The sequence below is a fragment of the Bombus terrestris genome, chromosome 17 (assembly GCF_910591885.1).
Source record: "Bombus terrestris chromosome 17, iyBomTerr1.2, whole genome shotgun sequence".
NCBI lineage: Eukaryota > Metazoa > Arthropoda > Insecta > Hymenoptera > Apidae > Bombus > Bombus terrestris.
In genome coordinates this window covers 3,282,395-3,298,517 of record NC_063285.1, presented here as the reverse complement: position 1 = coordinate 3,298,517, position 16,123 = coordinate 3,282,395, and the positions used below count along the sequence as shown (strand labels likewise).

Sequence of the window (16,123 nt, the reverse complement as noted above, 5' to 3'; positions counted from 1 at the left end):
TGTGTGGGACATAGTGAAAAGACCTTTAAACAGAAATGTAATAGATTGTAAGTGGGTGCTAGTCATGAAAAGAGACCCAGATAGTCATAAGGATAGACTTGTAGCTCGAGGATTCTGGCAAAGGCCTGGAGTAGATTATTCCGAAACCTTTAGTCCAATAGTAAAGCGTAGGACACTAAGGATATTGCTTGCTCTGTGTGCGGAGAATGAGTGGTGTTACGAACACATTGATGTGGAGTGCGCGTATCTAAACAGTCCTTTGGATGAGGACATATATATGGAGCAACCTGATTTCTACAAGGTTCCGGGGAAGGACAGAACTCAGTATGTGTGTAAGCTCAAAAAGAGTTTGTATGGTTTGAAGCAAGCGGGGAGAATGTGGTTTAAGTATATAAATTGTATTTTGAGAGATATGAATCTGAACTCATGCGTGAGTGATCCATGCATGTATGTAAACACATCCAAAGATCTCATTGTGGCTGTGTATGTGGATGATATCCTTGTATTCGGTACGGAGGCTATGATTCACGCGTTCAAAACTGGGATTAAGGAGAAACTAGATGTGAGGATGTTAGGAAGCGATATTCAATTCCTATCCATCCACTTGAGTAAGCCAAACAGCACTACGGTGGTGTTCGACCAATCCACGCAGATAAGTCAAATGTTGGAGCTGTTTGACAATGCTCAAGAGGTTGGAGTGTCTACACCACTAGCCAAGGAGTACGAGGCTGGTCTAGACATTGTGGATAGTGAACCAGTAGACAATGAGTTGTACGAACAGGCTGTGGGGCATATAATGTACATCGCCACAGTAAGCCGTCCTGATGTCGCGTGCGCAATAGGAAAATTAAGCCAAAGATGTGCGAATCCGACGGTGTCTGACTGGAAGGCAGTGAAACGTGTTTTTAGGTACCTGTTGAAAACTAAAGACTTAAAGTTAGTATACCAAAGGACAGGGCAACCTCTAAAGGTGTTTTGTGATTCAGACTTTGCAGGCTGTGCAATAGATAGGAAGTCTAGAAGCGGTTATGTTTTTATACTTGCTGGTGGAGCGGTGTCTTGGTTGTCGAAGAAACAACCAATCATATCTCAATCGACATGCGTGGCAGAGTTTGTAGCGATGCAAGAGGCAGCTAGAGACTCTGTGCTGATGTCCTTATTATTAAGGGAGTTAGGTCAATCGTCATATTGTCCGCGTCCAAGCAAAATTTTTTGTGACAACATTGGGGCGATCTCATGGTCCAAGGATGAAGTAGTGGCCGAGAGTTCTAAACATGTTCAAGTGCGTTACTTTTATGTTAAGAACTGCGTGTCGAAAGGGATACTGGATTATACCTATATATCTAGTTCTGAGAATGTTAACGACATTCTAACAAAAGGGTTAAATAGAGTTAAGACCCAATATTTTACCAAAGCTATGGGGCTTGTAGAAACTAGCGATCAAAGGGGAGTGTTGAGAAATGCTCAGTTGGTATGACCGCTAGTTACTAAAAGGTTACTAAGGTTATGTTGGTACGACACCTGACGACGCTTTTTTGTCTTAGGTGTCGACCGCGTGTTATTTTTCTAAGACGCACCCCGAGTGATTAGACGCTTGCTGTGTGATTTGGCGTTTTGTATAAGAAAGAAAAGGTGTGATAGCCAATCCGAGTGGATCAGCTTGATTATCAACCCCAACCTATATAAAATAACAAGGTGCATATATAAAAGGATTATACATGGAAGGTGCACGATGGGACGATCAAACAGGATGTATCATGGACTCTCGATTTAAAGAATTGTTTCCATTATTACCAATAATATATATATTAGGGCGATTACACAGGATAAGCAAGATTTAAAGAATATGTATGAATGTCCTGTTTATAAAACACGATCGCGAAGACCTACTTACGTGTGGACGTTCAAATTAAGAACTCAGGAGAGAGCTAGTAAATGGATTCTTGGTGGAGTGGCAATTCTATTACAAATCTAATTTTATAAATTAAATTATGGATTAAATATGCAATTAAAATAAAGATTTTCGAAATTGACAAAGAGTGTTGATATTCTTTTTCAAAACACAGTATTATTTTATGCAAGATAATATTTATATAAAACAAGAATACAACGCATCTCTATGCACGATTACAATTTATTTCTCTATTTTAAATTTCTTTACAACTTACAAAAACATTAATCCGTACACACATTTTGTAACAAAACGATTGCATGATCGCGAATTTGAAATTAAATTTTTAAAATAAAAAATATAAATTATTACAATTTTATAAACATAGTTGTTTATTTGCGACATTAAAAACATTTTGTACACGTCAAAAATTGTTGGTATCAGTCATTATCTTCTATTGAAGCCATATTTTTTCTTTTCATAATATAGATCAGTCTCTGAACTCCCAGGATTTATAACTTTTGGACAACCATCTCGCCGCAACAAAACAAATTTCAAATCTTAATCTATTACTACAAATTATAAGTCATATATATGTCGGCTTAACGTTGGGATTGGGGGTAGAAGTGTTCGATGAATCTTAGTTGGTATTGGCCATCGATGCGGTGGATCAATGATGGAGTTTATTGACACAAGTTAGAGGTATTACAGCGTTGGTAGTTGATCACAATATTTAGATACTCGCGGCACTATGACAATGGTCTCGGGTCCGGTAACGAATGCGCGGTCAACGGGATGTCGAACATGTATATTTCGTGAGAGGCTAAGTTATATTCTGGTTGTCACACAGAGCAAGCACTACGTACCTGAGAATTACTTGTATCGTCGTTAAGATCGTACGGAAGAGTGTCTCTCCATCACGGTGATGCTGTCGAGGAAAACTATGATGGGTGTGTCTAAGGGCACGAGATCATCGGATTCGTGGAGAAAAGTCTTCGTTCGGAAAATGAGAGAAATTGGTGTTACTGTTAATTGGTCAATTTCCATGTTGGTGGTTAGGGAAGGGTGCTAGCAGCCCTTGAGAGAAAGTTGCTATCGGGTAGCGTCGTTCGTGAGAAAAATAGACTTCTACAATTTTCCCATAGTTGGAACAAAGACTGCTTGTCGGTTTGAAGGACTTTCGTTAAATAAATCTTAAGATTTATAGCGGGTCCTCGGGCTAGCTGAACATGTACTGTGGGTACGCGTCAACATCTGGTAATCGTCTTACTCGAAGAATAGAGTCTGCGCGTGGCGAGCCACGGGACAGAAACCATTGAAACGTTTCCCGTCGTGCCCTGTCCCAAGTATTTCTTTTAAGGAGAGCTATAGAGTTACTTCATGCCTTTGTTAAACAAAACGTTCATCCCTTTGACCGCGACTACGTTCGGCGACTGGTTGTCGCCTCGAGCCCGAGCTCACTATCATAAATCTCAAATAAGTACAGTCGAATCGAATGACAACGGTTTTCTTAACACGACTATGGTGGAATCTAAATTACAGTACTAGGTGTCTTCCCAAAGTTCCGTTGGGAAGGTTCCGGTGCTCTTTCATCTCCGACACGGCCATTCTGACTATCACATGTCCTCGGGTGCAACTAAAATATTGAGTTTCCTAACATTAGACTCGAAACAATTAACATTATTCGCAAATTAACTAGATGTTCGAATAAGGCAAGGGTCCAGTGTAGCAACAAATCCTGTTCGGGGGTTTGGCAGCAAAGAAATAAAAGATAATGAATATTAGTAGCGTTATAGTTGGTATTCAAGGTGATAGTTGTATCGTGCAGGTTATGAGACGGATCGTAACGGCATGATGGACCATTTTCGATTTCGCACTCCAAAGGATGTCGGTCTTCTGGATCGTAAGAGCACATAGAGCTTCGTTCCACGATCTCACCGAGTTTTACCATATTGTCGCCCCGAAAAGCATGCAAGTCACATCGCATGTTCTCACTGAGCCTTATCATACTATCACCACAAAAAGCGTGTGAACCACATCACGTTCTCTCTGAGCTTTATCACATTATCGTCCCGAAACACGTGCGAAGTCGCTCTGCCGGGAGTTATTGGCATAGTACTACTGATCTTCCGAGATCGAAGTACTCATATCGTCATGGTCACTGTTATTGTCATCACTACAGACATCCAACTCGGGAGGGATGCGACGATCTGGCATTTTCCTCAACCCGTCATGACTGTACTTGTACGATCGTTTACCGTCTAATGTCTCTAATATATGCCTGTCCCCTTCCAAGACTTCTGCTATTACAAGTGGACCTCTAAATTTTGGATCTAGTTTGGTTTGATTTCTTTCCTCATTCTTGCGTAATACGAAATCACAGAGGTTAAACCTAACCACCCTAGCTTTAGCTTTGTCGAACTTGTCTTTCTTGTATTTAGCATTCGTTTCTATCCCTTTTATTGCCTGTCGTCTTACATTGGAGATACCGATTTCCTTCACTTCGATGTTACCGGGTAACAACAGATCGTAAGATCTTGCCGTTCTACCTATTAGTAGTTCTAATGCTCTCGAGTTTGTCACGCGGTTAGTGGTGCAATTCAAAGCCAACTGTATTTCCCCAATCGCGTCTTGCCACGACCGCCCGGTCGTTGCTACTGTCGTGAACACGTTTTTTCAACGTGCCCATAACACGCTCTACCTGTCCATTAGCTCTACTGGCACCTGTCGCTATCAAGTGGACTTTAATTCGTTTGCTTTCGCAGAACTCTCGAAACTCTTTACCCGTAAAACATCTTCCCTAGTCCGCTATTATCTGACAGGGACTCCCGAATAAAAATATAGCGGATTTAAGCGCTTTAATGGTGTTATGGGAATCCATCTTACGAGTATGATGCAGGTATACAAATTTAGTGAAGGCGTCGATCAACACAATGACGTGAAGTGGTATGTCGTGATAGGTGTAGAAGGAATGCTCAGATGTTTCAACAAAAAACGTTTATTAACTCAACAACTGACGTACAATAACAACAAGCAACAAGCAACAATTAACACAAGTAACGATTAACAATTAACAGTTAACACGCTTGGTAACGATCAGTGCTTAACGCAGGTAATAGGTAGTAGAACGCTCGTATTATGTAATCCTTCGCACTTCGCCGCTCGGGGCAGACTGTATCTCTTTGATTCAAAAGCCACGCTGATTCCTTTCTTTGTTAGCCATCGATATCGCGCGTGCTTGTTTAGAAGTCCGCGACGACTGCCACGTGTGCGGTCTCCCGAAAGTTCGGCGAAGGAGTAGTAGGGATATCGATGACACCTAAGGCTCGTCGGCATAGCGCTTTTAAGATAAAGCGCCTCGTGCCGCGTAACCGTTGGAAATTTCCGAGGTCGAGTGTCGCCACAGTACCCCCTTACCAGTGACAACGTTACAATTTTTTTTTTTTTTTTTACAAATGTCGGGGTTGATTCCGCATTCGACGACTTTTAACGCCTAGCCGAAACCTGCCTGAAACCAATCGGGAAATCGGACTCTACGCCCTGATTGCGTAACGTGTCTATTCCGAGCGTTTTCTTCGTTCGTCCGGTTGTTGTCGGCTACATCGCTTTCGTCGCGGGCGTTCATTTGATCGGTGTTTTGTTCGTACCGAAGCCTCATCGGAATCGACACGTTACGAGCCTCGGCGGTTCTTTGTTCGAGGTCCTCCGGTACGATAAAAGCGGGCTTTAAGCGGTCTATGGAGACCGTCACGTCGCGATCATTTATCTTTAACGTGTAATTTTTTTCGCCTCTTTGGATTATCTTAAATGGCCCGTCATAAGGCGGCTGTAAGGGACCTCCGATCGCGTTATGGCGCAAGAATACGTACGGCGAAGATTCTAACTCGCGAAAAACGAAAATTTTCTTTTCACCGTGTCGCGTAACCGGGTGCGGTCTGACGTTGCCCATTTGTTCCTTTAGTCGGCTCGCGTATTCCGAATTGGCACGTTGATTCGTCGGTAAGAAAAATTCTGCCAGCAATCGTATGCCGGTGCCGTAAATCATTTCGGCCGCCGTTGCGTTGAGGTCCTCCTTGATAGCGGTTCGAATGCCTAACAAAACTATTGGCAAAATGTCGACCCAGTTGCTCGTGTCGTGGCACTTGATTGCCGCTTTGAGTTGTCGATGGAGGCGCTCTACCATCCCGTTGGACGCAGGATGATACGCCGTCGTGCGTAGATGTTTGACGCCGAGCAACCGGCATAATTCCTCGAATAAGCGCGATTCGAATTAACGTCCTTGATCGGTTGTAATTTTCAAAGGTACGCCAAAACGAGATATCCAGGTCGAAAGGAGGGCCGTAGCAACGGTTGGCGCTTCCATGTCGGCGATAGGGATTGCTTCGGGCCAACGCGAAAAACGGTCGATACACGTTAGACAATATCGGTACCCCTGCGAATATTGCATGGCGATAATGTCCACGTGTATGTGCTCTAACCGGCCTGCTAACGTTCCGAACGTTCCGACGGGTGAGGATACGTGCCTGGTGACTTTGCATCGTTGACAAGGGATGCATTGTCGTGTCCATGTCCGGCAATCTTGGTTCATGGACGGCCAGACGAAACGCGTTGTCACCAGCTTTTGGGTGGCGCGTATCCCGGGGTGGGAAAGTCCGTGGAGCGAGTTAAATATGTCACGCCGCAAGGATTTCGGTACGTACGGTCGTACAATGTCTCCTGACACATCGCAATATAGTTCTACGTTGTGACCAGGGAAGCGCACTCTCTTTAATCGCAACGCGCACGTGCCGGTGTTAACAATGTCGCGTAGTTCGTCGTCGCTTTCCTGCGCGGCGGCGAGAGTTCGGTGGTCCACAGACATTCCTATCGCTTCGATGCGTGATAAAGCGTCGGCTACGTTATTGTCGGGCCCCTTTATGTATCGGATGTCGGTCGTGAATTGCCCGATGTAATCCAAGTGTCGGAATTGTCGCGGCGAGCACTTGTCGGGGTTTTGTTTGAAGGAATACGTAAGGGGTTTGTGATTTGTGTAAATTATAAAATGCCTCCCTTCTAAGGCATGTCGGAAACGCTTGACCGCCGTGTATATTGCCAGTAGTTCGCGGTCGTACGCGCTATATTTTCGCTGGGCGGAACTCAACGGTTTAGTGAGGAACCCTAACGGCTGCCAAGAGTCGTTGACGCGTTGCTGGAGTACCGCTCCTACTGCATAGTCGGATGCGTCTACCGCGAGGCTAACGGGAGCGCCAGGTATCGGGTGCGCTAACATCGTGGCGTTAGCTAGGGCGCGTTTCGATTCGCGGAAACTAGCTTCGGATTGCTTCGACCATTCGATGGGCGCGTTGCCCTTTTTTCCTCCTTTTAACAGGTCGTTTAGCGGCTGGAAAATTTTTGCTGCCCCCGGTATGAAACGTCGGTAGAAGTTAATCATACCGAGGTACCTGCGTAGTGCTTTAACGGTCTCGGGGAGCGGTACTTCTACAATGGCGTCAACACGTTCTGCAAGCGGCTTTATTCCGAATGCGTTTACGGTGTGTCCCAGGAATGTGATCTCGTTCACACCGAATTCGCACTTTCCGGGGTTGATGACTACCCCGTAATGATTCAGGCGTTGGAAGAGCATTCGGAGGTGTTCGCGGTGCTGCTCTTCGGTTTCGGAGGCGATTAGAAAGTCGTCGATGTACGCGAACACGAAATCTAAACCTCGGGTGATTTCATCGACAAACCTTTGACACGTTTGCGCGGCGTTTCGAAGCCCAAACATCATGTTGGTTGCTTCGGAAAGTCCGAAGGGTGTCGTGATCGCGGTTTTCTTGACGTCTTCGGGCGCGATCGGGATTTGATGGTAAGCGCGGATGAGATCGATTTTTGAAAAAAAAAAAAACGCTTACCGTGCAGGTGTTGCGCGAAATCCTCTATATGCGGTGGGGGGGGGGGGGGGAATACTTGTCGGGCACAGTGCGGGCGTTCAACGCACGATAATCGCCGCATGGTCGTAGATTTCCGTCCTTCTTGGGTACGATGTGTAGGGGTGATGCCCACGGGCTTTTCGATGGCCGCATCACTCCTTGCTCGATCATGGTTGCGAACTCTGCCTTGACTTGCTTGAGTCGATCTGGTGCGAGGCGGCGAGGCTTGCCGAAGCCGGGGGGGGCGGGTGTGGTTTCGATATGGTGTACCACAGCGTGTCGAATTTTCTCCCGTCCGAAGGCCGGTGGACGGGTTAGATCTTGAAACTCCGCCAAAAGTCGATGGTAGACCGTTTCGCCGTATACGGTTTTGATGGACATCTCCTTAGTCGAGGCGGGATATCCTTTTGATGCCAGTTGGGTTGTCGTGTCGAGGAGTCGTCTGTTTCGCGGGTCCACGAGCAACCCATAGTGGCTCAGAAAGTCTACGCCGATGATAGGCGTCTGGACGTCGGCTATCACGAAACGCCATTCGAAGGGCCGACGTAACGATAAGTCGAGGGACATCATAATAGTACCGTAGATCGCGATTCGCGTTCCGTTGGCTGCGAACAGCTCGTAATCAGTTTTGTTCACCTGTTCGCGTATCCTGCTGCGCGGATACACACACGTGTCGGCGCCGGTGTCTACGAGGAACGATATTCTCGTCTTCCTATCCCTGACGAAGATGCGGCGGGTACCCAAGCCGTCATCGTTGGCCGCGTCTACGGACGGCTGGTCGCGTTTCCCGAATTCCACGTGCATGGGGAACGACAGCCCCTCGCGCGATCTTCGAACGTCGCATGGTAATAACAAAGGCCGTCTTTCCGCGGCGGGTCTCGGGACCGCGAACGGCGGCGGTAACGCGTACGTTGCCGTGGTCGTGATCGTGGACGGCGTTGATTACTAACGCTTAACGCCTGCACCTGAACTCGCATCTGTGTCATCTGCTCGCTCAATGTGTTGAATGCGGCGACCCACGGTTCGTTTGTTCCGGCGCCTGATGGGATTACCGCTGCTATTCGGGAGGTACGCTGGTGATCCTGTTGAAACTCCCCAGCGATGAGGTCCGCTTGGTGCAATAGCCGTTCCGAGTCTGAGTCGTCCACGGCTGCGAGGATACGCCGTATATTATCGGGTAATCGGGTCCGCCACAGCGAGAGGACGAAGTCGTCTGGGGTGGAGGGGCTCGCGAGATTTCTCAAATGTTGATAAAATTCAGATGGCTTTCGGTCGCCCATCTCCTCGCTCTCCACAAGTTTTTTCACCCATGTGTTGTCTGTGTCGGTTAGTGCGAGAATAAGCGCACGTTTTAATTTCTCATAACTATCTGCTGCTGGTGGGGTGTCCAGTAAATCTTCAACGTGCTGCACGTTACGGCCCTCGAGGCATTTAACGAGAGTCACGAATTTAGTTTCGTCATCCGTGATCTGCGCTAGACGGAATTGCCTCTCCAAGAAGGCGAACCATCCTTTAGTGTTCTCTGGCAGCAGAGGAAACATAGCGATCGTCGGGTTGGCACCCTTTCCCGAATTGTCGTTTTCCATCGCACTGACGCACTTCCTTCGCGTTGCGGGAATAACTTAGTGGCACTATCACGTCACTCACCTCTTTCTGAATAAATCACGTCGGGGTCACCAATTTGAGGTGATGAGGCGTGATAGGTATTGAAGAATCACTCGGTGTTATTTAACAATAATTGTTTATTTGCTTGTGTTCGTATACACTAGCGCGGTGAAAACACGGTACAATTATCGGTTCGAGAGTACAAGTTCAAACTCGGCGCGGTACTTTACGCGGTGGTTCGAGTCGAGACGATTGCACAGATGTCCAGAGATTCAGATTCGCTATTATGTACGACTGCGGACGAACAATTCCGATAAACGTCTTCCAACTTGCTTCGCGGCTCGCGATAGCTCCGAATGAATTTGTGACGTGATGATGCTCCTTAGGAAAACTGTGTTTGGGTGTGTCTAAGGATACGGGATCATCGGATTCGTTAAGAAAAGTGTTGGTTCAGAGAGTGAGGGAAATGGACGTCGCTGTTAATTGGCTAAATTGTGAGTTGGTGGTTGGAAAGGGATGGTAACTGCCCTTGAGAGAGAGTTGCTAGCGAGGAGCGTCGTACGTGAGAAAAAGCAGATTTCCCGTAGTAGGTGGTATGTGTAGGGACTATTGAGACAAAGACTATTTGTCCCTTTAGAGAATCTTAGCTGCATGAATTCTAAGATTTATAGCGGGTCCTTAGGCTCGACGTAAATATTCGGCTAGAATGTATCGACATCTGGCAATCATCTCGTTCGAAGGGTAGAGTCTTTGTGTAGCGAGGCACGAGACAGAAACCGTTGGGAAGTTTGCTGTCGAGTGCCGCTACACTATACGCCATTTCTGTTTGCCTGATGCGTCTGATTTCTTGGGTACTACCCATACTGGACTGTTGTAAGGAGAATCTGATTCTTCAATGATATTTTTATCTAACATTTTTTTCATTTGTTTTTCAATTTCTGCTTTATGGGCTTCAGGAGGTCGGTACGATTTGGTATTGACGATTTTGTTTTCGCGTAGGGTGATAGTGTGTTTTGTTAGGTTGGTACAAGGTAGGGTATCGGATTCTAGGTCAAATACGTCTATGTAATGTGGGAGGATCTTTTCGATAGAAATACGAAATTTGTCTTCAATATGGTCTAGTCTAATTATTTGTTTCATTTTAGCAATTTTATCGAGATCGTGTTCATAAGAAAGATCATTGGTGATTATAGTTGGTTGCTCACCAGTATTGCAGAAACATACTCTCGTCGGAACATTATCCAGATAAATTGTTTCGATTTTGGTTTGCCCTGGGAGAATGGTTTTCGGCGCCTGAAAAAATATTTCGTTCCCGTTTAGTTGTATTGATTCGTTGTTAATTTGGTATGAGTAGTTAGAGAGCATAGATAACCCAATTATTCCGTCTTCTATTAAAGGAAAATCATCTGGCACAACGTGAAATGTGTTCATGATGTTAAAGAATTGAAAGTCTACTGTTTCGTCAGTTTGGTATTTGTCATTGTCCATGTAAAATGTTTTAGCTACTGTCTTTTTAGGTTTAAATGTGGCACTTGATGTTTTAACTAAATTTATTCCTGCATTTCGGTATCAATTAAATATCGTTTGATTTCTGTTCCTGATCGAACTCCAATGGATAGAAGTTTCCCTGTTGTTGCGTGTACTCGTATGACGTCTCTCGAGGTTCTGGTAGTGCTGTTTCCTCTTCTCGTCCCGCATTCTCCATGTTTATATTGTAGCTACGCGGTGGCGGAAAATTTCGCTGGCTTGCCGGTTGAAAATTTCGGCAGTAATTTGCGGTATGTCCTATTTGGTTGCACTCGGGTGTAACTAAAATATTGAGTTTTCTAACATTAGACTCGATATGATTAACATTATTTAGAATTAAACTAAATGGTCGAATAAGGCAAGGGTCCAGTGTAGCAACAAATCCTGTTCGGGGGTTTGGCAGCAAAGAAATAAAAGATACTGAAAATTAGTAGCGTTATAGTTGGTATTCAAGGTGATAGTTGTATCCTGCAGGTTATCAGACGGATCGTAACGGCATGATGGACCATTTTCGATTTCGCACTCCAAAGGATGTCGGTCTTCTTGATCGTAAGAGCACATAGAGCTTCGTTCCACGATCTCACCGAGTTTTACCATATTGTCGCCCCGAAAAGCATGCAAGTCACATCGCATGTTCTCACTGAGCCTTATCATACTATCACCACAAAAAGCGTGTGAACCACATCACGTTCTCTCTGAGCTTTATCACATTATCGTCCCGAAACACGTGCGAAGTCGCTCTGCCGGGAGTTATTGGCATAGTGCTACTGATCTTCCGAGATCGAAGTACTCATATCGTCATGGTCACTGTTATTGTCATCACTACAGACATCCAACTCGGGAGAGATGCGACAATCTGGAATTTTCCTCAACCCGTCATGACTGTACTTGTACAATCGCTTACCGTCTAATGTCTCTAAGGTATACCTGTCCCCTTCCAAGACTTCTGCTATTACAAGTGGACCTCTAAATTTTGGATCTAGTTTGGTTTGATTTCTTTCCTCATTCTTGCGTAATACGAAATCACAGGGGTTAAACCTAACCACCCTAGCTTTAGCTTTGTCGAACTTGTCTTTCTCGTATTTAGCATTCGTTTCTATCCCTTTTATTGCTTGTCGTCTTACATTGGAGATACCGATTTCCTTCACTTCGATGTTACCGGGTAACAACAGATCGTAAGATCTTGCCGTTCTACCTATTAGTAGTTCTAATGCTCTCGAGTTTGTCACGCGGTTAGTGGTGCAATTCAAAGCCAACTGTATTTCCCCAATCGCGTCTTGCCACGACCGCCCGGTCGTCGTTTCTACTGTCGTGAACATGTTTTTCAACGTGCCCATAACACGCTCTACCTGTCCATTAGCTCTACTGGCACCGGTCGCTATCAAGTGGACTTTAATTCGTTTGCTTTCGCAGAACTCTCGAAACTCTTTACCCGTAAAACATCTTCCCTGGTCCGCTATCATCCGACAGGGACTCCCGAATAAAAATATAGCGGATTTAAGCGCTTTAATGATGTTAAGGGAATCCATCTTACGAGTATGATGCAGGTATACAAATTTAGTGAAGGCGTCGATCAACACAATGACGTACTCCTTCGAATCGCTTTTACGACTCAACTTGCCCGTTATATCCATGTGGACCGTATGCCAAGGTATGCTGGTCTTAGGTATAGGATGTAGTTCGGCTTGTATCTTACCTGAACTAGCCTTCGAAACTCTACAAGCATGACAGTTCTCTACTAATTTGCGAACGTACTTCGCCATTCCTTCGAACCAGTAATACTCGTACAGTTTCTCGAGCGTCTTATCCCAACCCAAGTGCATAATTGACTGATGCACATGGTTAATAACGGACCATCTAAAGCCTCTCGGGACAATGGGCAAGCAGAGGGTTGTGCCCCGCCGCTGCACTTTGCGGTAAAGGGTACCTGCACGCAACTCATAAGTATTCGCGATATCTTCCGCGAGTTCGTCGTTTCGTAGTTTGCGGGTGATTTCTATAATTTGCGGGTCGCGACGCTGTTCGGCTAGTAGCCAGTCTTCCGGTATTTCGGCCAGATTGTTTTCTTTCTCCGCGATTTTATCAACTTTACGGTGGTCTAAGTCTACGGGGTTTCGCGAGAAGAAATCTACGTGGGCCATCTTCTTACCCTCTCGATACATAATGTCGAAGGTGAAAGTCTGCAAGTAAGCCCACCACCTGTGGACCCTGTCCCTTAAACGTACTTTATTACTTGACGCCTTCAGCGAGTTGCAATCCGTAACGACAAGAAATTCCCGTCCATGTAGGTAGTGACGGAAATGCTTGATGGCGTTTACGACTACCAACGTATCTAGTTCGTAGGAATGATACCTAGATTCCGCAGGGGTAGTTCTTTTACTGTAGTACTCGATTACTCTATTTTTGCCGTCGACCTTATGCATCAAAATCGCCCCGTAACCCTCCGAGCTAGCGTCAGTGTGTAGTTCTATCGGGCAATTGGGGTTAAATATCATTAGCACCAGCGCGTCTGTCAGGATGGAAACTACCTGCTGTCTTATTTTATCGTGTCTATCGGTCCATGTTATACTTTTGTTACCTGAGGTGAGCGCATACAAGGGTTTCATCATCTGTGAGGATTTAGGGACGAACCTGCGGAAATACGAAGCTAACCCGATGAATTGCCTGATCTGGGTGACGGTCATTGGCGCAGGTAAGGAACTTGGGGCGTGTATTTTACCCGGGTTCGGGCGAACTTCTCCGTTGTGGATCACATACCCCAAGTAAAGTACCGATGTCTTCAGAAAAGAACATTTCGCGAAGTTGAAGGAAAATTCGGCTTTCACAAGAGTATCTAATACGGTGTTCAATCTGTCTAGAGCTTGATCTATCGAGTCGACGTCATCTAAATAAACAACGACGTATGAATACGCGAGATCGACTAAGGCGTTGAAAATGGCCCTCTGAAAAACGGACGGTGCATTTTTCAATCCGAACGGCATCGTTACATACTCATATTGTCCGTCGGGTGTAACGAACGCTGTGTACTCTGTCGAGTTTGGATGTATGGGAATTTGATGGAACCCGCTGGCCATGTCCAGGCTAATAAAGTACTTCGCCTTCTGCAATCTCGCGATTTGATCTGAGATAAGGGGTAGGGGATACCGATCCGCGACCGTATTTTTATTTAGCGCTCGGAAGTCTACGCACAGTCTATCTGAGCCATCCTTCTTCTTCACGAGCAACATAGTGCTCGCCAATGGTGACTTACTGGGCCTTATAATGTTTGCTCTAATTAGTTAGCTGATTCTCTCCCGCACGGTTCTCCGCTCTTCCTCGCTAAGTCTGTAAGGACTTCTTTGGACGGTGACGTTAGGGTCGATTAGTCGTATTTCTAGCTAGCCCGTACTTACGCGAGTACGTGGGAAACCCGTAATGAACGAATTTTTGAACTTTTCGAGAATAGAAATCAATCGGCCTTTATCGTTACCAAGTACCTCAGTGTCTATTTCACTAAGATCGATCTCGTTTTCGACGGTCTCATTACAGGCGTTAACTATCTTCGTTTTGCAAATATCGAGGCTGTCGGGCGTAATACATACGTCGAAGCCTTGACTTAGAATTTCGCGACCAATCATGATATCATATTTTAAGTGACTATCAGGGAGGACGTGAAAAGTTATCTCCAATGTAAGACCGTTGATACATATGGTGGACAAAATCTGTGACGTACTCTTAACACATGTATTCTCTATCCCTCGCATTACTAGTATATCGGTCATTCTTCTGCCGGAAAATTTCGGGGCTACGAATTCCTTAATTAACGAGCATTCGACTCCAGAATCGAAACAAAATGGGAACGACTCACCCTGGTGACTCAGTTTACCGGTTGAGGCCTCCACCACGCAGAATCCGACTCGACGTTCCTTGTCGTTGCTGTCTCTTCCCTCCTTCCGCAACGGGCAGTCAGGTGCGATGTGGCCCTCCGCTTGGCACTTGAAGCAAACCACCTTGAACGATGTAGCTGGTCGGCTTTCTTCTGGGCGTCGTGTCTTCGGTTTTTCGGTCCGCATTCTCTTGCGGCACTCGGTTATTCTATGTCCGGTGATTCTACAGTGGTAGCATCTGGCTCGGCCCGAGGTCCTGCTTCGCTTAACTCCAGGTTCCGTCGGTAGATCATTTGACGAAGAAGTCAGTCCCTTTCCTCGCGTATGAGAAAGCCTGCATCTCTTGATAGAATTGATCCCGGGTCCGGATATCACGCGAGAATGCTAGCCGCTCGGCCTCCTTGTCCGATAAACGCAGTCGATAAAGGACGAAAGCGTTAACTATTTCGATCATGGTTAGATTTTCCCACCTCGACCATAGGAGAGAGTGAAGACGATGGCCGAAAGCCCCCGTGGTTTCGTCCTCCAGTTGCTGTTCATTGAGGAATCCGACCATCATTGAGGTTATTGTCTCCGTGGTGCCAAAACGCGAGAGAAAATATTCGGTAAATTTTGTCCAAGTAAGACCATCGACCGGAATTTGCGAAAGCCGCCGTGCTGCAGTACCTTCCAGAGCACTGCTTAAAAGGAGATATAGATCGCTATATCTTGTATAGACCTCGAAATTTCTTGTTGAGTTTTTGAATGCTTCTTCTCTGTCTCTTTTTAGGTTTATCTTATTCTCCATTATTCCCTTAGGGACGATTTCAATCATTTTTCCATACAGTAAATGATTTGGAGCAAATCCCGTTACACTGTGTCTGGTGTTATTGTACTCTTCTACGCTTTCTTCTGCGATTTTTGTCCAGTTTCTTTTTTTTTTCGAATTGATTTTACATCTGATCCTGTTTACTAATGTTTGATTTACCCTCTCGTTCAGTCCATTGGAGGATGGACAGTCTGTCGAGTTTCATTGGTTCTTGCCTTTATTCTTATTGATTCCAACGGTTTATGATCTGAAAGGACAGTGAAATATCTATCGATTAACCAATGTTGCCAGTACTGAATCGCCTCTTTAATAGCGAGCTTCTGCGTCTTTTGTGCGGGAAGTCCTATGATGCTGATAGTGTCTTTGGTTGTCTTTTGAATTATGATTTTCTGTTCGATTCAATGCTAAGCTGAATTTATGGCGGGTTCCGCCTCCTTGCTTTCGGTTTCACTGTCGGCGTCCTGTAAAGTTCACGGCCAACCGACGAGAACGAGTGCACTCAGCGCGGTATGCGCGT

General features: G+C 45.5%; 1 protein-coding gene across 1 annotated transcript; it reads right to left on the bottom strand.

Annotated features, from left to right (window-relative positions):
- Positions 1 to 1,917: 1,917 nt before the first annotated feature.
- On the bottom strand, positions 1,918 to 9,386 carry LOC105667085. Its single transcript, XM_048413899.1, has 2 exons — positions 8,751 to 9,386; positions 1,918 to 1,971 (listed from the first exon to the last, which is right to left on the bottom strand). The coding sequence occupies exons 1-2, from the start codon at positions 9,384 to 9,386 to the stop codon at positions 1,918 to 1,920; spliced, it is 690 nt and encodes a 229-aa protein (XP_048269856.1).
- Positions 9,387 to 16,123: the final 6,737 nt, after the last annotated feature.